Genomic DNA, 24,951 nt, shown 5'->3' on the forward strand with positions numbered 1-24,951 from the left:
CCCTCCCGCGCTAGCCTAAGGGCCACCTTAGCAAAGCGCATCCCAGGCTGCATAGCCGCACTACCCTACCCAACCATACCACACATAAACATGACACTACCCCCGGGGTTTACACAGACGAGCCGGCGAAGCAAGAAGAGCGCCAGAAGAAAGGGCCCTAGCCGGCGGGGCCCAGCCAGGACAAAAGGAGGTCCCACAAAGCGCCTACACCGGCCGCATTTGCGGTCGGGGTAGACGACGGATGGGGCCCACCTACGAAGGCTGTCCAGGCCTACACGAGATGAGGCAGGATAAAGAGGGATAATCCCCCTCGATCCCAAATCATTGAGGCCAATTTCTAGCCATAGAATAATGGCGCGGCGCTCGCGAAAAAAAGCCTTATATCTCTGTGTCCCATGTATCCGAATTCCGACGATACGATACGAAGGTCCGAAAGTGTTGCTATTGGTTAATATACATTCAAATTTTTACCGCTCATTTTCATCCGAAATTTTTAAAATTCATACGACGTCGGAAAAAGTAGAAATAATTTCAACTTTTATCCGAAATCGTACGTTTTTTAACCTCACAATTTTATTTCTTAACATGCTATGATTGTTGTTTGGTATATTTACAGTCAAATAAATGTTATATTATAATGTCGAATTTAGAAAATATAATACTACGTATATTTTCCACGATATATACCTATGGTTGTTATTTGAAAATGTTTCACCTTCATCTTGTAATAAATTCCATGGTTCTATACTTGATTTCTATGAGATTAATTTCGGATGCATGTGAATTATAATATTATCATTCCTACGAATTAAAATATTTTCGGATATCGTACATCGGATTTCGGATGCATGGGACACCGGCCTTACGCGGGAAACCACTTTGTCGCTTCTGTGTAGTTAAGATCTTATGTGCTCCAAACTGTTTTCACCAAAGTCGCTCTATAAAGCCAGTCTAGGTGGTCTCTGTGGCTGTTACTGACACTGACTATTGTAGATACCGTCTTTATCGGCAATCTTCCGTCCGGTGTTATAATTCCGACATTTCTGTGGTAGGCTCAATTTATTATTAGTGTTAACAGTTAGTGCTTTTAAATATTAACACATAATTTCTTCCACGCCTTTTTATAAATTAATATACTGTAATACAATATTAATTGACTGATTAATATCAGTCTGTGCAGCGGAAACAATGTCCAAAAGAAGAATCGAAGTGTTAGATCCTTTTATAAAAAAGAAAAGGTAAAATTTAATCTACTGTACGTTATAAATGTAAGTCTTAACTATTTAAATATTCTTCATTACAGGGAAGAACGTGGAATAAGCACAGCTGTTACTAGTAATCAAGTATCAGTAGGATCTATTAATCCATATACTGGATTACCGTATACTCAGAAATATCATGAGTTATTCCGAAAGAGGATAGGTTTACCGGTATTTGAGTATCGTGCTGACTTTATGCGATTACTTGCTGAACATCAGTGCATAGTGCTTGTTGGTGAAACAGGATCTGGGAAAACAACACAAATTCCACAGTGGTGTGTAGAATATTCAAGAACTGTTGGAACAAAAGGGGTTTGCTGTACTCAACCAAGAAGAGTTGCAGCCATGTCTGTAGCTCAAAGAGTATCAGAAGAAATGGATGTTGCACTTGGACAAGAAGTTGGTTACAGCATTCGTTTTGAAGATTGCTCTTCAGCTAAAACAATTCTTAAGTAAGTATAATTGTAAATATATCGGAAGCTATACTTTCTATTCAACAATTCTTCTGTATTATAGATATATGACTGACGGTATGCTGCTCAGAGAGGGAATGAGTGATCCCATGTTAGATGCATACCAATGCATATTACTAGATGAAGCTCATGAACGAACTTTAGCTACTGACATTCTAATGGGTGTTTTAAAGGAGGTTATAAAACAGCGCAAAGATTTAAAATTAGTTATCATGAGTGCAACTTTGGATGCAGGTAAATTTCAGCAGTATTTTGATAATGCTCCATTAATGAATGTACCTGGACGAACCCATCCTGTGGAAATATTTTACACGCCCGAACCTGAGAGGGATTATTTAGAAGCCGCTATAAGAACAGTAATTCAAATACACATGTGTGAAGAAATAGCAGGTAATTTTATTTAAAAATAAAACGAACTTAAGAACTTAAAGAGAATTGAAATTTTATACTTACATTTACAACAAAAGATTGGCATTGATATTTTTGTAGGAGACATCTTGTTATTTTTAACTGGTCAAGAGGAAATAGAAGTGGCCTGCAAAAGGATAAAAAGGGATATTGATAACTTGGGTCCAGAAGTGGGGGAACTAAAATGCATTCCACTGTATTCAACACTTCCTCCTAATCTTCAGCAGCGTATTTTTGAGGATCCTCCACCAAACAAACCTAATGGTGCCATTGGACGCAAAGTTGTTGTTTCTACAAATATTGCAGAAACTTCTCTCACTATAGATGGCGTAGTTTTTGTTATTGATCCTGGATTTGCAAAACAAAAGGTGTACAATCCTAGAATTAGGGTAGAATCTCTCTTGGTATCCCCAATTAGTAAAGCATCTGCCCAACAAAGAGCTGGTCGTGCCGGCAGAACTAAACCAGGAAAATGTTTTCGTTTATATACAGAAAAGGCATACAAAAATGAAATGCAGGACAACACATACCCGGAAATTTTAAGGTATAGTGTCAAATATACTCAACTTTTTTAATCATTTGAAAACTGCATTGGTTTTAGTTTATCAAAATTTTAAATTTCACTTTACTTAGTCTATTTTATTCACTTTTTCATATTAAAAATTTTTCAAGTAGCCTGAAAGAAAAAGTTACAATTTTTTTAATCATCTGGTATCACTACCTTTTTGAACTAAGCTAATAAACATTTGTGGCGGTGTTGGCTGATTTCTCAACAAAAATTTTTTGTATATAAGGTGCACTGTGTCAGCACTCCCCTTAAATTAAAAGCAAGTCTACAAGTTAATTGTTTAATGCAGAAATTTTTTAGTTATTGTCATCCCCATTTTGCAATTTTTATATCGGTGACTAGAAAGGTGCAAGTCGGCATTTGACCTTTTGTTCGTGCCAGCATGGTGCACTCCCCGCCGGCCGGTAAACATAAAATTTCTGTTTCTGAAACACCGGCTATTTTAGTTTTTTAAACATCCTATATGTAAAAGTTTGATAATAACTTCCAAAAAAAAGTTCGTCCCGCCCGTGATACAAACCGTGTACTTTTGGCTTTACAATCACAAGTTTACAAACTGAGCTATGGCGGCCTTTCAGTGGGTGGAGCCTGTACTGGCTATTTGAAAGTTTGGCTTTCCGCAGGTGTAAACACAAAATTTAAAATGTTCAAATTAAGTTTTAATAATAATAATAATAATAATTGTTTAAGCCAAAAATGGATTCAAACAATAGAAATCCTTTGATGGTTTGGACTCCCAGAAATAGATACCGCTGTGTGTGCTGTTTTATAGCAACGAAGCAGTCTGAATTCAAAAAATACCGCAAAAAAGAGNAACAGAGATTCCATTTACAGGGTAAATACAGAAGTAAAAATAAAAATAAACGGAGTTAAACTTATCAAAGCAGAATGTCTAAAAAAGAAAGAAAATATATAATCCAAGTCATATTTAAACCGATTATGAATACACATATGGGTTATAAATTAAGGTCATCATTCAAATTCCAAACAGCTACTTGTATAAGTTCCCTCAGTGTACATGCATTAATATCACAGCGGTGACTAAGTCTATTGTAATTATTACACATCACAAAAATGGACGATTTAAATAGCAAGTTTGTCTTCGGTGCACAACTATAAAAAGTCACAGTATGTCTAATCGATGACCTAGGCACAGCAAAATTTAATTGCCTCAATAGATCACAGCAATCTATTTGGCCATGTAAGAGTTTGTATGAAATAGAAAGTGTAGCACATTTGTGCCTTAAATTTAGACTAATTAAATTGAACCTATTTTTTAACAGGCTATAAGCTACACCTCTTTCAGGATAAACACCATCAATTTTATATACTAGATATTTCAAAAATTTCCTTTGGATCGATTCAATATCAACTTTGTAACATCTGTAGAATGAATACCAAATCACACAACCTCACAACCATACTCAAGTTTGGAACGCACATAAGAGTAGTATAGTATTTTCAAAGCATCAATGTTAGTAAACGTTCTACAATTTCTAACCATAAATCCATACATTTTCATTGCTTCACCGATTTTCAAGGAAATTGTTGGTTGAATGATAGTTTATGGTAAAACAGAATGCCAAGATCCTTGAGTCGGCACAATTAAAAACAATGTTCTCTAATTTGTAAACATAATAAAGAATACATTTCTTTCTGCTGTATGAAACAATTTTTCACTTAGAATTCAGGTACAATTGATTTTCATTACACCATATCAATAACTTGTTAAGGTCATTTTGTATCTATACAGTCCTCAACACTATTAATATCTCTATAAATCTTCAAATCACCAGCAACAAATAGTTTATGACTATCAAGGACGACTCAAATCATTTATGAAGAGTAAAAAAAGCAAAGGACCAAGGTTAGATCCTTGAGGCACGCCTGACGTTAAAAATGCCAGGGATTTAAAACTTATACTCAACATATTTTTTTGCTTTAAATAAGATGAAATAAACCTTTGAGCTAGTACAACAAAACCAAAATTACCTAATTTATTCAATAATACAGTGTGACTAATCCTATCGAAAGCTTTGGCAAAGTCAGTGTAAATTGCATCCACCTGCCCTTGATTATCAAGAACCTCAAATGCAAATTGGGCAAATATATACTCGGCGGTCGAAATTATAAAGAGTGACTAATACATAATATAAAAACACTATTACCATAATGCGTATAAAATATAAAATGATTTCTATACGGTTCAATATTTTTTATCTTTGTGCCGCTCGCCATGCACATCGGTAGAATCTATAATCGTGTATAGACTGAGTTACACTGAACGTCGATCTATATTTTATCTCTGTCTTTTGCACTTGGTAGGGAATAGGGAAATGCTTTTTTAGTGGGTGTAAACGGACTTGATTTGCCCGACCTGAGAAACGTCATAGCATAAGCGTAGACGAAGGGTCTAATTCCATGGCTATAATAAATTTATAAATTAAAAAAACACAACTGGGACGTTTCTCAGGTCGGGCAAATCAAGTCCGTTTACACCCACTAAAAAAGCATTTCCCTATTCCCTACCAAGTGCAAAAGACNCAAGGACGACTCAAATCATTTATGAAGAGTAAAAAAAGCAAAGGACCAAGGTTAGATCCTTGAGGCACGCCTGACGTTAAAAATGCCAGGGATTTAAAGCTTATACTCAACATATTTTTTTGCTTTAAATAAGATGAAATAAACCTTTACAAACAAAACCAAAATTACCTAGTTTATTCAATAATACAGTATGACTAATTCTATCGAAAGCTTTGGTAAAGTCAGTGTAAATTGCATCCACCTGCCCTTGATTATCAAGAACTTCAAATGCAAATTGGGCAAATATATACTCGGCGGCCGAAATTATAAAGAGTGACTAATACATAATATAAAAACACTATTACCATAATGCGTATAAAATATTAAATGATTTCTATACGGTTCAATATTTTTTATCTTTGTGCCGCTCGCCATGCACATCGGTAGAATCTATAATCGTGTATAGACTGAGTTACACTGAACATCGATCTATATTTTATCTCTGTCTTTTGCACTTGGTAGGGAATAGGGAAATGCTTTTTTAGTGGGTGTAAACGGACTTGATTTGCCCGACCTGAGAAACGTCATAGCATAAGCGTAGACGAAGGGTCTAATTCCTGGCTATAATAAATTTATAAATTAAAAAAACACAACTGGGACGTTTTAAAATGCTGTAATAATTAAAATTGATCAAAGTGCCGGTTATAGCAAACCGTGAAAAATATTAGATGTTATGTTCTATTATGTTTTTTCAATATTTTCTATATCTTGTTGCCTTTTACGCAGACACGCCAATGGATTTTCGTTCCCGGCACGCTTCATCCACCTTACTGGTCCAAGAGCTGGTGATGAATCACTATCTATAATTTTGGGCGTCGAGTATAGTTAAATTCGTTATGGTTGATCTATTATTTAAGAAGCCATGCTGAGATTGAGACAATTGATTATGTACAGATAAATAAATGCGGTTATATAAAACAATTTCAAACAATTTTGCAAAATTCGAAAGAATAGAAATTGGTCTATAATTAGTAATAAGGCTATTATCACCGTTTTTGAGAATAGGGCATACTCTAGCTATTTTCCAATACATTTCACTGCCAGATTAAATAAAATAACAGAGTGGAGTAAAGTTTTATCGTTATAATATCTTTGAAAGAGTAAAACCGGTGCCTAATGGCAAAATAACAGCCCGCCGTAATCCAAACTACTCGAAAATATATGACATTCATGCAATTTTCGAATTTTTGTGGGCGTTTCCGTCGAGTTTCATTTCTCTTCCGTATTTTTGGTGGTCACAGAAAAACTAAAATATTTATCTAGGAAAACGCGGGAAAACCATTACGAAAGTAACCACGTCGTGCGTGACTCGCAGAAGCCTTTAATATTGGAAAATGCCTTCTTTTTCAGAACTAATGTGGTGGCATGAGGAACCTACAGCTTTTAATAAATAATCTAATGTTTGGGTGGGATAATTGCAAATACATTTCTGAACGTAACTTTATATCTGAATATGCTTAATTCATTGATTTATCTCCAGCCTCATATATTTATTCAGCTTCAGCCCCACCTGAATGTTTTTTTTTGCGGATATATCTGAATTTACAGTTAATACTTTAAATATTGTTTCCAACATGTATGAAATAAATCAGTAATCAAATTGTTAGTATACGAGTACTTTTAATAATGGAGCGATCCAATTTTTATTAATTCTTCCTTCTCAACTGATGCAAAATTTATAATTAAATACTTTTGTATACCAAATTATTATTAAAAAATGCAAGTAATAACTGACAAGACAAAGGCTGATCGAGAAATAGACTAAAGAAATACGAACAGGTAAAGAAATACAGAGTTGTAGTAACCAAATAAAACAATTTAAAACTAGATCTTTGTAAGTGGTAAGTGTTTGACAGGAGTTTTTAAACAGGAACAGAAATCTATGTTTAAACTATATGAAATTTTATGTAGTTCCTCGAAAAGGCATTGTTAAAGTGTTAATTAAATTAAAATGAAAATAACCCTTTTAATTGTTTTTGAAAGTGAAAAAAGCAGCCACTCTTAACAACCATTTAAATAAAAAAGTAAATTTATTTACTTAAATAGAAAATGAAACAGTTTTTTTTATCCAAAAAATTCAAATTTTCCATTTTCCAGATCTAATTTGGGATCGGTAGTTCTGCAGTTGAAAAAGTTAGGCATTGATGATTTAGTGCACTTCGATTTCATGGATCCCCCTGCACCTGAAACTCTAATGAGAGCCTTAGAGTTGCTCAATTATTTGGCCGCTTTGGACGACGATGGCAATCTCACAGATCTGGGAGCAGTAATGGCAGAGTTCCCCTTGGATCCACAATTGGCGAAGATGCTGATTGCTAGTTGCAACCACAACTGTTCAAATGAAATATTGTCAGTAACGGCAATGTTGTCAGGTATTTATTTAAACCCTCGTAAGACTTTATTTTACCTGAACTTTCTGTACTCTATTAGATGCATAAGTTTTTGGGGTAGGTTTAATTAAAAAAAAAAATGGATATCGATCTATTTCATGATTATTTTTTAAACTATTTTTATTATAATCTATTTCCTTCATTACACCCATATTTTCAAATAAAAATAATAATTATTATATTTGTGTAAATGCGATGATTATACAGACCTGCATTTTAATACTTTATAAAATTTCAATTTGACGGAGTAACTTATCATCAGTTACTGAGTTATGTTAATTTAAGATCTGCATTAATTTTTTTTTCAAGGACAGTTTTTGAACTAAACACTATATATAACAGCATAATCAGTGTATGTATATGTATGTACAATATAATAAATGTACTTGTGTACATTTATTATACAGAGTGTTACAAATTAGTAGGTCAAGCTGTTAACCACATATTCTTTGGATTAAAATAATAGAACTTTTCTTATGCCACTTTTCATTTCGGATAAAGCGGCATTTTATTCTATTTTTTCCATTCTCTTGAGATTTTTATTTGGGTCCTCGTTTACGAGATATTGTAACTTTTTTGGATACGTGACATTAATTTAGTAGACGTTAGACTTTAATTTTTGGGATTTTATGCAAAATTTCTTTTATATGGTACCAATACTAACTAAACAACAGTTAATGAAACGAATTGTACGAGGTAAAGAGCACTTTAGGCTGAAACGACGTACAGTAGAATCTCTATAATCCGGCACTTCATTACACCGGCACGTCCAGTAATCCGGCACTATTTTTTTCGCGTTTGTCTACTATCTTTGAAGAATACAGTTTATCCAGTTATAGTTAATTGAAAGATAATTTTACAGAAACATAAAAACATTACAAAAATGTAATATGTATGTATCTATGTACCAAACTCTTCGTTATAAACAATTAAAAGCAACGTTTTTTAATTTTCTATCACGTGCGCTCGCTATGGGACCTATAGTATAGGGGGTTAGGTGCACGGAAAGTGCTAGATAGTACAACAGCGTGATGTTATTTTCATAGCGCAACGCTCCAGCGTTACATTATACATATATTCCATTAATTCGAATTTTCCAGTACTCCGGCACTCTTAGGTTTTTAATGGTGTCGGATGAATGAGATTTTACTGCATTTTGATTTGGGACTTGCTGTACAAGATTTGCACCTTTTTTAGATATGTTAGATTTAGCTCAAATTAAACATCACTGCTCATGACGATGATCATTTCCATTTTATTTACTAAATTGAAATAAATAAGATGACTCAAATCTTTCATACGGCCCCAAAAAATAAAGTCTAACTTCGACTAAATCGATGTTGTGTATTCAAAAAAGTTACAATATCTCGTAAACGAGGCCCTAAATCAAAATCTTATAAGAGTGAAAAAAAATAGAATAAACCACCACTTTATCTAAAAAAAAAATATTCGGAAAGCATAGGTGTACTCAAAAAACAATAGGGTGTCCGTGATGGGTACTGTAACTCTGTTCGCGCACTGATATTTTAAACCAAGATTACACAAAAAGTGTGCCGACCTAAGATCAAAATATGTGCTAACTTTCAAATAAATATCTACACTCACCGGAGTTATCAATAAAAATTAAACTTTAATTTTGACACCCTGTATTTTGAAAATGGGGCTCTGAAATGAAAAGTGACATAAGAAAAGTCCCATTATTTTAGTTCAAAGAATATGTGGTTAACGGGTTGACCTACTAACTGTATTATACAGGGTGTCCCAGAATATGTGAGTAATCTCTCGGATTCATAAAGGGGACGTTAAAATAACATGACAAGTTCCTATAAAAAATTCCCTAAAGCCGCCCCCCTACAGAGATACAAGCCCTTAAAGGACGCGCCTGAAAATCGATTTTTTTTTAATAACTTAAAATACTTTGTGTAATATAATTATTTTTTTAATAGATAAGAGTCCTTAAAAATTGACCCGTGAAAAAAATTTTAAAATGAACTGTTTTCGAGAAAAACTATTTTTGTGTAATATGATTTTTGTTACATCCGTAAAGAGAAATAATCCGATGAAATTTGCATTCTTTCTGTGCCTATATAAAAGTCTTACATGTTGTCCATTGTATTAAAAACTAATTAAATTACACAAATATATTTTTATTATTTATGTCCTTAAACAATTTTATTATATTGGTGGTAAATTTCGTTTTGTTTCGTTTCAAAAGGTCTCCAAAATGCCATGTGATAATATTAGTAAACAAATATCCTTTTTATTTCTCCATTTCGCAATTGTAATATGAATGATTGATAGAAGGTGCCTATAATAAATTAAAATTGCCTGATTCACACCAAATTCCGCACTGCAGCACTGCACTGCTGGGCAATTTATCAACCACTCGTTTGATGTGATTTATTGCCCAGTAGCCCAATAGAACTGTGATCGTTTTCCTTTCCCCACGCTCGCATTCTTCAGCTGAGCGTATACATTTATATCACCTCCAAGTTTAGTTTGACCAGACCTTTTTATGGGTATAGCTAAATAAATAAAAACAAGTTTTTCAAATATTTCAATGCTGAATTGCAGCGACCGAACCTGGTACATACTATCAATCTGTTGGTTCTTCAATTGATATCGGAAAAATTATATATAGCTGTTGACTTTTGAATATAAATTAATTAAAAAATAAAAATAGTATTAAATAGTATTATAGTCTTGGAGAATGCCAAATAGTGAATGGAGGACATTTTCAGCATTTGCGACATTGAGTTTATTTTTTGTAAATTACCTAGTCGTTTCAATTTCCAGATAAAAAAAACTTGTTATTGAAAAAATAAAACTTGTTTATTTGGTATGGCTGGATTCGGTTTTCTATAAGCTTTTCAACGAGCCCCCTCATGCCTTATGTTTCCATTTAAAAAAAAAAGTAGGGGTAGCTGGGGGTTAGGGGGTTGAAGAAAAATTAATTATTATATAACCGAAAGATGGGGAAAAATCAAAATCAATTAACGTGTTTCGGCGTGTTAAAAAAAATTAACTCATTCAAAAGATATAGAATTTTATTCCGTACTTCTGGCCATCCCTGTATAAGTCACTGATTTTTGGATTTACATGATATTATATCTGATGATGGAGGTCAACATTAATACCCTCCATGTCAAATTAGAAAAAACAGAACACTGATATATAACAATAAATGCGTTCAACTTCAACATCCAGTATATCGGAAGTAAAGCATTTTTTGACAAAATTTTATTTGAACTACCCTCTTTAATTTCCATCATAGTCTCCATAATTGTTATAAACAAAAAAGAGACTATACCAAAGAACAAAAAATATACAGGGTGGTCTACTTAAAAAACCCCAAGTTTGGTTCACATTTTCAAAATGCAACATTCAAAATTGTATTTTTATATGTTTATAAAGATTAAGCTATAGCTACATTGATTTACAAAAAATATTCCATGAAATATGAATAAAAAAAAAAATTATTCGTTTTGTGATAAACATGTCGCAACTATGCCAAAACAAGAAACATTAATCAATAACAAATTTTTCGCACGCCTGTGTTATTAATTGATCAGAAGCCACTAATAATAAACCTCCCCTAAAAACACTTTTTGGAAAATTTTAAACAAAGCCATTGCTTGAATATTGCACTTTAGTTTTGTTAGATTACATACAACCAAACATGAAATAAATTTAAGTAATCTTTAAATATATACATCGTAAATAGACCATTCAGACAATTAATGCTACCTTACAAAATTTAACTAAGAACAGTGTTCGAGCAAATAACCAATACTAAAGCGTTGATTTATTTGCTGGAAATGTTCTGACTAAGGGTAGCTCTGTAGGAAACGCTTGAACGAGCGCAACTATATTGGTTGGATACGGGCATGTGCCCTGCTCCAATATTTAGTCCCACAGTGTTTCGTCAGACCGAATGAAGCAAAGAAGGCCGCCGATGACGCCAAGATGCGCTTCGCCCATATCGATGGGGATCATCTCACCCTCCTTAATGTCTACCACGCCTTTAAACAAAGTGAGTATAAGTAACAGACAATTTTTTTAATTATAATCGCTTGAATAATTCACTTTCTCTTTGGTTTTTTTAATCAAAATTCTTCAAATTTAATATAGGGTATCTTGTAATTAATGGGACAAATAGAGGCAGCTAATTTGGGGCAACCAAACTTATCTCAGTTTGAAAGTTGGTAAAAAGAAAGATATAAGATGTTCAAACCACAATTTTTTATTATGAATTTCTTTATATATATTATAACTAATATGTTCAATACATTATAATAATTACCGGGGGATGTTGCATTTGATGTTTTGATAAAAGTGTCACTTATTATTCAGATTCGGATTGTTTAAAGAAATATACATGTATAATAATTGAAATGATGAAGAAGAAATTCAGTCAAAATTAATTTTTTTACTGATAATTTCTATCAAAACTTGAAAATATTTGCATATAAATGTCACAATTTGGAATACTTTTCCCTTTCAATAAAAGAAATTGTTACTCCCCTGTTAGTGAAATGTTTACATAACTCATCCGCCTATCTACACTTGATTCTTATTGTATGTGACAATTAATAAATAAACTGTATAGTTTATATCGCTGTACATCTCTAATGGTATATTATAATAACTTTATGGTCATTCATTTTTAAGTTATTCACAATCACTTGCAGATATTTAATTTGAACACAGTACGATGTAATAGCTTTTCATTTAAAATTTATTATATGGAAATAGAAGGCATATCCACAAAGTAAGAGTACTAAGACTCTGATGATCGGTGGTTTTTGTTTTCATCAAAGTTAGCAACACTGCATTCAAGGCCATGGTGTTGGAAGCAGAATGCGCTCATTTGTCTCAGTCAGTTGAGAACTGTTGTTGTAGTGGCGTATTGAAATGAGGGAAATGAATCTCGCCAGTTGTGAGGTGAGAAGCGTAATCCAATTTTTTCTTGCAAAGGGAAAGATGCTGTTCCAAATTTTTAACTAAATCAGTACTCTTTATGGGGATGGTGTGATGAATCGTTCTAATGTGTACAAGTGTTGTCATATAAAGCTGGCAGAACGAATGTTCATGATGAACAAAGGAGTGGAGCTCCCTCAATCGTGTCTGATGAGATGGAGAACAAGATCAAAGAAATGCTTTGTGGCAAACATCGATTGACTGGATGAGATGAACGTTTCCACAAATCTTCAGATCTTTTCTGCATGAAATCATTAGTGAAATACTTGGTTTTCAAAAATTGTGTGCGAGGTGGGTACAGCTTACAGATCAACCCAAAACCAACAGAATAGCAATTTCACGAGAATTTCTCAAGTGCTTCGAACTGGAAGGTGACAATTCCTTGAGTGTAGTGCGACTGGCAACGAAATGTGGGTGGCCCCTGAGACAAAAACATAATCAATGCAGTGGCAACAGCCATCATCAGTGAAAAAAGTCAAAACCGTTGTTTTGGCCCGAAAAGTTACGACATCTGTGTTTTGGACTGTAAAGGAATGCTCATCATTGACGGGAAACAATGAATGCTGTGCGGTAGTATGAAACCCTGAAAGCACTACCGACGGTGATACAGAACAAAAGGAGGGGAGGAAGGGAAAAAGGGGGGTTAATGAAAGAAGTGTGCTTGTTGCATGACAACGCACATCCCCAAACAGTCAACACCACAAAGCAACTCTCGGATTCATTCGGTTGGAACCCATCCTGCTCACAATCCTAACCTGGCATCTTTTCATCCTTTGGCTCATAAAGTCCATTGAGGTTGAAGGCAATTACATTGAAAAATAGTGTTTGATGTACCTTTCCGAATTTGTAAATTTTTCGTACATATACTGCTGTTTCGATTTTTAAAAAATTGAGTACTCTTTGTGGATATGCCTCGTACGTAACTACCACAAATTCTTTCTAATATGGAAATTTGTCTTTTTTTAATGTGTGTAAGTATAAATGATCAAAGTCAGTGACTATAAATGATTTGAAAATGACCGTGAAATATTTTAAATTAGAGAAATGCCCAATAAAAGTAAAAAAAAACTTTTGAAATGAAAAAAGCAGTAAGTGTAGTAAGTATAGAAACCTTACGAATTTAGTGAAAACATAATTTTTGATATTTAAAAAAAACTCAGTGACCAGTCAATTAACGATTTTTAAATGACCGGTCATTTAGTCATCGCTGTCTTAAATTAAAAAGCAAATATTGGTGACAGTTAAGTAGTCTATTCTTTTTTTAATTTTATGTCCTGTTAATTCTGACATACTGTATAATATTGTTTTACCATAATGTATTTAAACAATAAATTTACTAGATAATATGATGGGGAGCATGTTTCATAGAGAAGAAAATGCAATAAATTAAATATTTTTATGGTGAGCAAATTTTTTCAAACATTTTTCCGGTTTTTATTCTGGACGGGAATATTGTACTTCATTCTGTTTTTTAGTTTTGTTCTTTAGGGAAATATTCTTCCTATACTTTTGTTGATTTTTCTTCAATTTAAATAACTTACTAATCAAAAAGATACTCTGAACTCCTTGATAAAAATAAATAAAAATACACAAACTTTTATGTAAGGTATGGAAGATCCACAATGGTGTTATGACAATTTTGTCAATTACCGTTCCTTAAAGTCAGCAGACAACGTCAGACAGCAGCTTTCAAGAATTATGGACAGATTCAACCTGAAGAGAACTTCAACAGATTTTACAAGCAAAGATTATTATATTAACATACGAAAGGCATTAGTGAATGGATTTTTTATGCAGGTACAGTACATTTTTTAAACTGTTTATAAAACTCTCTGAATGATAAGATTTTTTTTACCATTGCAACTTATTTTAACGTGACATTTTAAATCTGTAAATTTTATTTCATTGCAGGTAGCCCATTTAGAACGTACAGGACATTATCTTACAATTAAGGACAACCAAATTGTACAACTACATCCGTCAACTTGTTTAGATCATAAACCAGAATGGGTTATTTATAACGAGTTTGTATTGACAACAAAAAATTATATTAGGACAGTTACAGATATCAAACGTAAGTATTTGTTGAATTTCGTGTTTAATTTTTAAGTCCAATTGGATTGTTTTTATATTTTCAGCTGATTGGCTTTTAAAAATAGCACCACAGTATTACGATCTGAACAATTTCCCGCAGTGTGAAGCAAAGCGTCAGTTAGAAATCCTCCAGAACAGATTAGAATCCAGGCAGTATCAACAAGGATTTTAAATTTTCTACAAATATTATTTTTGTAATATGATTTGTAACAACTGTTTGAAAATAAGTGTATTTATATTTGTGCAGTAATGGTCGCTATGCATTTCATTCCACAATAAATATTTTGTTCTCTATTGTTAAACTTTTCTGCTTTTTAATGTCTTTGTATAAATCGAGGGAGGAACATGTGGAGACCTATGAGGATGAGCCATAACTTCTTGAGGATGCAAGGGGATTTCTTTTCAATTTATTTTTTTGTATACTCCTGTGTGATTTTGATAAGTTGCATCATTTTGGAGTACATTTGATTTGAAAATTTTGTTGCTGAAAATATATGAGATCCAAATTATAAATGTCCTGTATGCAATACACCATATACATAATTCAAGGATTTGGTGCTTCAATCTGACAACCGACATCCCATCATAAAGTTCGACTTTTTGTCGGCATACTTACTCAGAAAGTTTTGACGTACAGGCGCTATTTCTGTGGAAATATTCGTCTCAGCCAAACAATGGAATTAAGCCATGAACATTTTCATGCTATTATTTTTTACAACTTTCGATGTGGATTATGTTAACAGTGGTGCATCGACAAACTTAATTCGACTTTTGGGGATGAAGCACCATCAAAAACCACTGTATATCGGTGGTATACGGAATTTTATCGTGACCGTGGTTCAGTCACTGACAAAATTCATGAAGGTAGTCCAAAATTGGGTTTTGTTCCAGAAAACGCTGATGCTGTGCATGAACTGATATTGCAAGATCGTCATGTGACTTATCGTAAGATTGAGGCATCCTTGGGCATTAGTGGGACCAGCATACATTCAATATTGCATGAACATATAACAAAAAAAACTTGTTTGTGTTTGTAGGTTGAAAGAAATGCTCAAGAAATACAATCGTGATGCTTCAAAACACGTCTAGACACAATATAAGGTGACCAATTAGAGATCTATGCATATGAGCCAGAAAGTAAACAGATGGGTCTTTCCAATTGAGCCAAATCCAACAAAAGTTGTTCTCAAACGAAGCGTTTCTAAGCAAATGGTCACCTGTTTTTTAGAAAAATCGGACATGTAGCAACTATCATTAGTGCAACATCGGACGGTCAATTCTGAATAGTACACAACCATTTCTTTGCCAGAAGTCTTCGTTAGAAATAAGGGAAACTAACCACCGAAAAAAACATTATTTCCCACCAGGATCATGCGAACTCTCACACATCAGCTCAGACAAGAGACTTTTTGAGAACTGAAAATATCGAATTGTTGAGACATCTGCCGTACAGCCCTGATTTGGCACCCTATTACTTTTTTATTCCTAGCACATCAAAATTAAATTACAAAGTCAACATTTTTCGACACCTGAAGAAGCGCTTGATGTGTTCAAAATGCACGTTTTGGAGATACCTCAATGGGAATGGAAAAAATGAATCGAAAAATGCTTCAAAACAGTAAAGTAAGTACAATATTTCTTTTTTGTTCTATATTCCCGAAATATAAAAGATATATTTTGAAAACAATTGACAGTCACTTATTTAACAAGATATAAAAACTTTCAAAAATGGTTACTAAAAATACAAATTTATGTTAAAAAAATTGCAATCTGAATAGGGAAACGTGAATAAAAAAAAATTTTTTAATTTAAGATATGAATATTTAGATTCCCAGTAACTTAAGCAATAAGTATTGGAGTTTTTTCAAAAAAGAAATGTAGGTGTACACTTTTTAACCGTATTCTTTGTATAAATACGTCGGGCACATCGGCTGCTAAATATAAAAAAATTCTATATCATAACTTATTCGAAGAAAAAAACACTTGAAAGCAACACCCAAATTCAGAGGGAGGGGAGAGATGGTCATACAAAGTGATACAATTTTTGAGCCACAAAATAACGCAAATTAAACCTGCAGAACATATCAACAGTTAAAACTCTGAATAGTTTGGTCCAATTAAAAATTCAAGTTCGAGTTAACACACTTGAAACATGGTGGTTACGGTTATGTTTCACACATATTATATACACTTTGAGCAGTGAAAGCGTTAAGGGCACATCTTTGAGCAGTTCAGGCAAGTTATTTAACCCTTTCGCTGCGCAATACGTCTGAATGTAGCTACCGCACCGTGCGCAAAAGTATCGTGTGCGAATATATATGTCTGGAGCAGTTAGACCACTTATAGTTTTGCATTATGTTGTGTTAAATTATGATTTATGATCAATTTTACGATTTTATTTTATATTATATATTATATAATCTGTCACTCATTCAGTCTGGTAGTATAAAGGTGTATTTCCTATGGGGCGGCTGCCGCCCAGTGTCTGATGCTTAGTACTGCTCTGGTGCAAATTCATGTATCCGTTTCTTTTCGAGCGTCAAACGCTGGGGGCTACTGACGCTGCGGCACTACTCCTTGCTGAGACAGTCAAGCGACAGCCGCGGGTTGTGAAACTCGTGCTTGTACAGTGTCCAAAGTTTTATTTATTACAGAGGAAGATGAAGCATAGATGTAATGGGTTGGAAAATACCCTTGCCTCTTCATTTTTCAATAAATGTCTATGCATTCGTCAGTTCTAATTTTAAATAAAGGATGAACCTGTTTTCTTTGTACATGCTTAGTAGGAAAGTTTCTTCATCCTCAATTTCATCTAATAGCAAATCCAACAATTTCTTTTTGTTTTCGTACATTTTAACCTAGAAAATGCTACTTTTTTGGAGACAGATCATTTGCGAGTAACGCCTCATAGGAAACACACCTTAAAAGGGTCAATAAGCATATCATGAAAAATACCGGCCGAAACATTTAAAAAAATTCTGTTGGAAATTCATTTCACATAAGTGAAGATCTCCCACGTGCCTGTGTCAGAAAGTATTTATTCTAATGGGAGTAAAAGTTGACACTTCCGTTACTAGAACAAAGGACCCCGCACTTTTCTTATGGGAAGTGGTATTCGGCCAATTTTGTTCTTCTTTTCTTAACATGTAGATCGAAAGTCTCAATGAGCACAAAGTCCCAAATCCACCCCTTCCCCCCAAAATCTGCCTCCAAGTAGCTGGAGGATTGAATTGATTTCTACATGTAAAACAATTTATTTTTTTAATCAACCCAACAATGACCCCAAAGAACCACATTTTTGACTATCAAACTACCCTACTTGACCCCGCCCCCCACAGACCCCCCGCCCGCCAGGAATCAGCCTACGGATTTTCCAGATTACTGTATTTTATAGTTGCACGTATATTTGCACGTTTAATTTTTGCACGTATTTTTTCACGCTGAATTCGAATCTGCAACTCAATTTTATGAAATCGGGTCAGGAAAATTGTTATTAACAATTTTCTATCACGCGCGCTCGGTATGGGACCTATAGTGTAGGGAGTTAGGTGCACGGAAAGTGCTAGATAGTACAACAGCGTGATGTTATTTTCATAAACAACGCTGGAGCGTTGCGCTATGAAAATAACATCACGCTGTTGTACTATCTAGCACTTCCCGTGCACCTAATCCCCTATGCTGTAGGTCCCATAACGACTCGCACTTGTGATAGAAAATAGTATGTGCAACTGGTTCGGAAAAGTTGCCATAGCGCCACTTGGGCACTTTCCGCACTTGCTTCGCTCGTGCGTCAACTGCGTCCGTGTGGCGCTATTGGCAACTTTTCCCCACTCGTTACACACTGTACTATAATTGTAAAGTTTATTTGTCATTTTATGAAAAAATATTTCAAGTAAAAGTTATTTATTTTGACTAATCTAAAAAAAGTTTTTGTTTTTTTCAAAAAAGTAATATTCAAGCTGTAAATCGCTGTTAAACTTAACACACGTGTAGCTATCATACGTATACTCTGTGTTAAACTTTGGTGGCGATTTAAAGCTAAAACATTGATTTTTCGAAAAAAACTAATAGTTTTTTTTAGATTTCATTGAAATAAACAAATTTTATTTGAAACTTTTTTCATAAAACGATAAGTAAACTCCCCACTACTTGGATGCAGTTTTTTTGGGGGGGAAGGGGTGGATTTGTGGCTTTGTGCCCATTGAGACTTGATCTACATGTTAAGAACTATCAACCTGCGAAGTTTCAAAAAAATTGGCCGAAAGCCACTTCCCATAAGAAAAGTGCGGGGTCCTTTGGTGAGCATATTTTGCTGTAAGTCATTCACAAAACTTCTCTTCAAGATGGTTTTGAATCATTAAGGCTTGAACTTGCTGCACGTGAAATGGCCTTGCTGTACAATGTACCTGGCACTAGTTGTTGGATGTTCTTCAAGGACGTGATCTAAAACAACTTCGACCTGCAGCATTCTAGGTCTAGGTCTTCTAGTCTTAAGATTTTCGTGTTTCTTGATGTCTTTGAACATAAACAGATGGACAAAATCACCTCCACTTTTATGAGAATCGTCACATCGTTTGTGGGTAAAATAATTCCAACATTTTTGTTGGATCTTCAGCTGTTAGCGTTATTCCTCAAAACAATTTTCAACATGCATTGCTATACATGTATGTCCAAGGTTGAAAAGTTATCGCTAGGACTGGAATAGAATTGGAAATTTTTTCTGGTAATTGGGAACAAAGCTATTAGTATAAGGATTTAATATTATGATTTTTCACAGATTAAATTATGTATTTCAAATAGCTTTTCTGTAACTTTTTTGATTTTTTAAACAAATTGCATTTTTGTCAAGTTCTATGTCCAGTTAAAAGAACAACCTTCACTTTAAAAAAAGACCTTAAGTAAGAGTAAGAAAGTATGACGAAAAAAAGGAAATACAAATATACAGGATGAGATTTCCTGAGTGGTCGGGAGAAATTTATTAGCAATTCATAATTCATATTAGCATTTATTAGTATAACTAAATTTATTTCCACAGGTGCTTTAAAAGCTATAGCCCAAATAAATGTTGGTGAAAATTCATCGATCACCCTGTATATCCACAAATTTTGCTCAAGACTTCTAAGTAGCCATTCCGCACTTGTCTAGACGGTCCCACTCTGGCGTTATAGCATGCAGAGTTTCTCACATAACGCCCTGTACAGTTATCTTTACCCTGATGAGTTAAGAAAATATTTCAATTGTCCACAAGTTTGGTACATGGTAACTAATTTATTTATAAGAATAAAAAAATGTGTCAATTTACACCTATAGACTATATATTTCAACATTCTTCTTGTATAATAAAACCTTAATGAAGCAAATTAAATTTAGTGACAAAATAATGCTAATAATATTAATTTAATCACAATTATAAAAACAATATTTACATGTTTGTATATAATACAAAATAGACGGTTATTCAATTTAATTTGTGGGAGAACCTTCTCTGGCCCTGTATAAGTTCTCTGCTATCTCCAATACCTCTTTGTTAAATTCACAATGTTTGGTGAGAGTTGAATTGATTGCATCTTCTCCTAAATAAGCTCCAGCTAGAGCCCCTGCCATACATGCTATTGTATCTGTATCTCCTCCTAGAGTAATTGCATACTGAATTGTCCTTCTGAACGAATTTTCAGTCTAAATATAGAGATATAATTAGATTATCAAAGTTAATGTGTACTAAAGAAAAAATAAATACATATTTTTAAAAGACAATAACAAAATATATTTTATTTAATATCAGAGAATATAATTTACAATTTGGTAATTTGGCCATTGCCTTTTACTATGCCTATGTAGCTCCGCCAAATGCCAAAAAAAATTGGAAACGTTAGTACATTCTTGTGAAGAAATGTTAAATGAAATTCCAAATACGTGGCAAATGGCTAATTTTACAGTATGCGAATAGAGAAAACATCAAAAATTTAATTCTTCATAAAATGTACCCATTGCATATGCGGCATCTATGAGGGTCATCTATAAATGACAAAATGATTCAAACTTTTCTGGTAAATATTTTTACATTCATTTGTAATTCACCACTCGTAGACATTAAACATTCTCAAATTTTAACCATAATTCAAGCAGTGGCGGCTCGTAATTTTCAGAATAGGTGAAGCATATTCACTGATTGACTAAAACGAAAAAAAGCACCGCAGGCGAACAATTTCAAATTTTCAGTGTCAAACGACTTTAAATGAATCTGGAAATTTTTAGATGCATTTGCAATATTACCGAAAAATTGACGTTCGTGAGAAGAATTTTCATTTAGATTTTTTAAAAAATAGAAACACAATTAAACGCGGCATACAGAAAATTTTTTTTAAATAAACACTTCCACACAACCATATACTCCGAATATCATTCATTTCGAAACTTCCGAATGTACACTTTGTCTTTTGACTTTTCCCTTTTTTTCCACATCGAGAGAATGCACAGGTCTCTTGCAATTTAAAAAATCCTTTGTCCGTTTCCAATAAAATACATACTGGAAACATTTCTATAATTATTGATACAAAACAAATATTAACACAGAACCGTTATAATCGTGCACTAGGCGACGTATTGTATAAATCCCGTATATATATATCTCTTATCTGTGGTATAAACTGTTTAAAGGCAGGCGATGGGCGATGGTGATGCTGCTTCAATTTCAGTGCAACTCGTTTCCCCATTCCGTAGTTTACTCACGTGTTGGCCGCCTCGTTGCCATGACAACAGCCGTAAACAACACTTTGAAGAGAAGCGGAATTAAGAGCCCTTTTCTTTTACTCATGATTTCGGAATCATAACGTGTTACGATCCGATGGAAACCAATCAGATTGCTAGATTTCGGATCGTAACACGTTATGATTCAGAAATCATGAGTAAAAGAAAACAGCTCAGACCGTTTCGATCTGTGTCACTTGCATATACTAAACGTTGTACGGTATGAGGTTGATGTTCGCGCTCAACGAAGGCAGTGATTTTTTAGGAGGTCTTCACTGCGCAACTATTCTGTTTATTTCTGCGTATAAAACAAACAAACACAATAAATTTTCAATATATACCTAAATTATAAAACTAAAAAATATATCAATAAATTTATCTTCTGAACAAATGAATATTTTGAAAAAAAATTTGTGTACGCAATTAATCACCCAATTAAAGATTTTTGACAAATTAAACTTTTATTTTAAGTAAACCATTTGACATTGAAAAATACTAAATTTTTGCTTGCGGCCCATTTCTCTGCGTTTTTAGTCTTTAGAAATCTAGCCCAGCTAATTATATTTTTGACAGACCACCAAAAAAAATGTTATTTTTTAAGTCTTAAGTTTTATTTTGAATGAAAGTAATCTTGTATGATTTTTACCATATTAGTACAAATTAGCGATTTGCAAAGGTGACACATTTGGAAAAATTTGGGCTTTTGCAAGTCGTTACACAGTATACCACAGATACCAAATTAGCCACTGTGATATAACCAGTATGAAAATATTGCTCGCCCATCGTTAGTAAACTGATAAGTGAAAAGACGAAAACTGTATTGAGGCACAAGACACATTCTGCATTTATCTAAACCTGTTATATTTACAAATTACAGTATTTTAAAAAATGTATACATAGAGAAAATTAATATTTTCAATTTGACAGCATATCTACCAAAATTTTGAAAAAATATGTGACGAATTCTGTTTCTTAATATCTTGTAATAGTAAAAATACTAATTTCAGAAATTTTAATGTATTTTGAGTATTACCAACAATGTAAAATTAAATAGTTCGTCACATGAAATAGAAAATTATAATTTTAAAATTTAATGGTGAGATACAGAAATGCTGCTTCAATGCAGCAGCGAATTGCGTTTAAAGATTTTACAATTTTTGCGACAAAAATTTAACATTCGTTCATGCACATATACGTAAACTAGTTACTTTTAAATTTCTTGCCTGGCCATGCCATGCCACAGGCCACAGTCAAGAATTATATATATATTCTTGGGCCACAGTAAACAAAATTAAACAACATACCTAACCTAAATTCACAAAATATTTTAGTCATTACATATGCAAGACATTAGACAGGACATTCATAAAAGAACATTCTGCAACGATGGAGTATGTGGTGAGTAAGTAACTATCCATTTTTGTTCAATATTGATGAATTTAACAAGTTTTAAATAATTAAACGTTGAAAAAAAAGTGAGGTTGACTTATATTCTAATTTGACATACTCACAGCATATAAAGCAATGCTTATACAAAGCTATTGCTTTATATGCTATGCCTTACCTATGTGCACAGAATACCACCATATAAATGACGGAACTGGACGCATATGCGCAGTTTATCAAAAATATTGCGATAATCGCCAAAAATAGAAACCGTTTCTATTTTCCCCACCCCCTGTATTTAAATTATGTGATTTTCACAATACATTGAAATGAAGAAACTGAAGTCAAACATATTTTATTTTAATCAATCAAATTGAAATCTACAAATTGCAATTCGCTACTGCATTAACTTACCTATAGAATGTTACGTAAATTATCTTACCTCAACGACTGGAATTTCATTTTGAGCTCTCAAAAAACAGTATATAGCTGTAGGCACTGACTCATGTGCTCGAATTCCATTACCTAATTTTGTAATAACTTCTTCATCTAAATCTTCCGTATCAGGCTCTTTTTGTAACAGTTGTTCAATAATTTTCAATTTTTCATGGTATACGTTATTTATATTGTCTAAGCTAAAACAAATTTTATGTTAATTATAGTTGCATAGTAAACACATACCTAATTATAAAAAGGTTTCTTTAACAATATACTTAATGCAGAATAAACTAATATTAACAGAAGTTTGTTATTTGCTTTTTACAATAATGTTAGTTTAAATATTTACAATATTTATACTATAAATTCTATAGAAGAATTTCCATCTTTAGATTATTAAAAGATATTAAACTTACTTATCTTCCTCAACTTCTTCTATGTCCTTCATTTTCGTAGATAATTCTGAACAAAACGTTTTGGGATCAATGCTATTTTCGGGATCGGACAATAAAGCTTGATGTATTGCAACACACTGCAGAAGAGCACCATTTATACCCAAAACATTTGAATGAGTAATCTTTGTTGCATTTTTAGCAACTTCTATCATAGCATCATAATTACTGTGGAAGTATAATGCCACTGGTGCTATACGCATAGCTCCTCCATTTCCATATGACCCGCCGCCAAAGAACTGTTCTCGAGCCGGTTTGAATACATCTTCATATTTTGTATTTTTTAATTTTTGGAACACCTCAACAACATTTTGGCCATATCCACGATTCGGTTCATTGTAATACTCATTCACAAATAATTTTGCTAAAAATTTATAGTCAGGTTCTGGTTTGTCAATAAGGAATTTTGCCACAGACTTCATCATTGCAGTATCATCTGTATATTGTTTATAAGGAGCTGTGAATTTTACACAAAATAAAAACAAATTACTATCATATGTACTTACATTATAGAACACCTTTAAAAGACGGGTCTTGAAGTTTTTCAAAGTATCTTTGGATTACTATTTTATCACCACTAGTAACAGTATCTCCTTCGAATGGGGCTCCTACACAATCCCCTATTAACGAACCAAGCAAACAACCTCTGAATTTACTCTTTATAAGAGAATTTTCTAAAGTCGCCATGGCAAATTTTTTTACAAAAGGACACATAAAAAATATTTTATTAAAATGTTCGCTGTTCAAAAAATAAAATGGGAGTAAATATTTCGCCGATATAAATAATAATACATTTTTGGCAAAATACAGGACATGCGCCTGAAAAAGTTTGGTTAACAATAATTCGTTCCAACATGACAGCCTTTCGATTTGGCACAAGTACTAGCTAATAGCAACTTAGAGTTGCTCTGAACTGATAATAGTTAGTAATAGCACATGTAATAGGTACTATTTTTGGCAAAACGAAAACCCCCATGACAGACAAGTAAACATTTTTTTAAGAACAATTTTTTTTTCCCAAATAAAATAGACATCTACGCTTACGTTAGACCTTACCTTAGAGCATATAGTACTCGCCACTATTCCATGGCTAGAAATTGGCCTCAATGATTTGGGATCGAGGGGGATTATCCCTCTTTATCCTGCCTCATCTCGTGTAGGCCTGGACAGCCT

General features: G+C 33.4%; 2 protein-coding genes across 2 annotated transcripts; one reads left to right on the forward strand and one right to left on the reverse strand.

Annotated features, from left to right (window-relative positions):
* The first annotated feature begins 997 nt into the window (after positions 1-997).
* Positions 998-15,036, forward strand: LOC108914082 (putative pre-mRNA-splicing factor ATP-dependent RNA helicase PRP1). Its single transcript, XM_018719788.2, has 9 exons — positions 998-1,238; positions 1,304-1,711; positions 1,776-2,122; positions 2,222-2,684; positions 7,389-7,663; positions 11,592-11,714; positions 14,268-14,458; positions 14,573-14,735; positions 14,800-15,036. The coding sequence occupies exons 1-9, from the start codon at positions 1,189-1,191 to the stop codon at positions 14,925-14,927; spliced, it is 2,148 nt and encodes a 715-aa protein (XP_018575304.1). The 5' UTR covers positions 998-1,188; the 3' UTR covers positions 14,928-15,036.
* A 5,014-nt stretch (positions 15,037-20,050) lies between these two features.
* Positions 20,051-24,644, reverse strand: LOC108914075 (poly(ADP-ribose) glycohydrolase ARH3). The gene is made up of 4 exons (XM_018719778.1): positions 24,297-24,644; positions 23,743-24,235; positions 23,331-23,523; positions 20,051-20,431 (listed from the first exon to the last, which is right to left on the reverse strand). Exons 1-4 carry the CDS (start codon positions 24,490-24,492, stop codon positions 20,219-20,221), a joined length of 1,095 nt encoding a protein of 364 aa, XP_018575294.1. The 5' UTR covers positions 24,493-24,644; the 3' UTR covers positions 20,051-20,218.
* Positions 24,645-24,951: the final 307 nt, after the last annotated feature.

This window comes from Anoplophora glabripennis, unplaced genomic scaffold (genome assembly GCF_000390285.2).
Source record: "Anoplophora glabripennis isolate ALB-LARVAE unplaced genomic scaffold, Agla_2.0 scaffold1014, whole genome shotgun sequence".
In the NCBI taxonomy this organism is placed as follows: Eukaryota; Metazoa; Arthropoda; class Insecta; order Coleoptera; family Cerambycidae; genus Anoplophora; species Anoplophora glabripennis.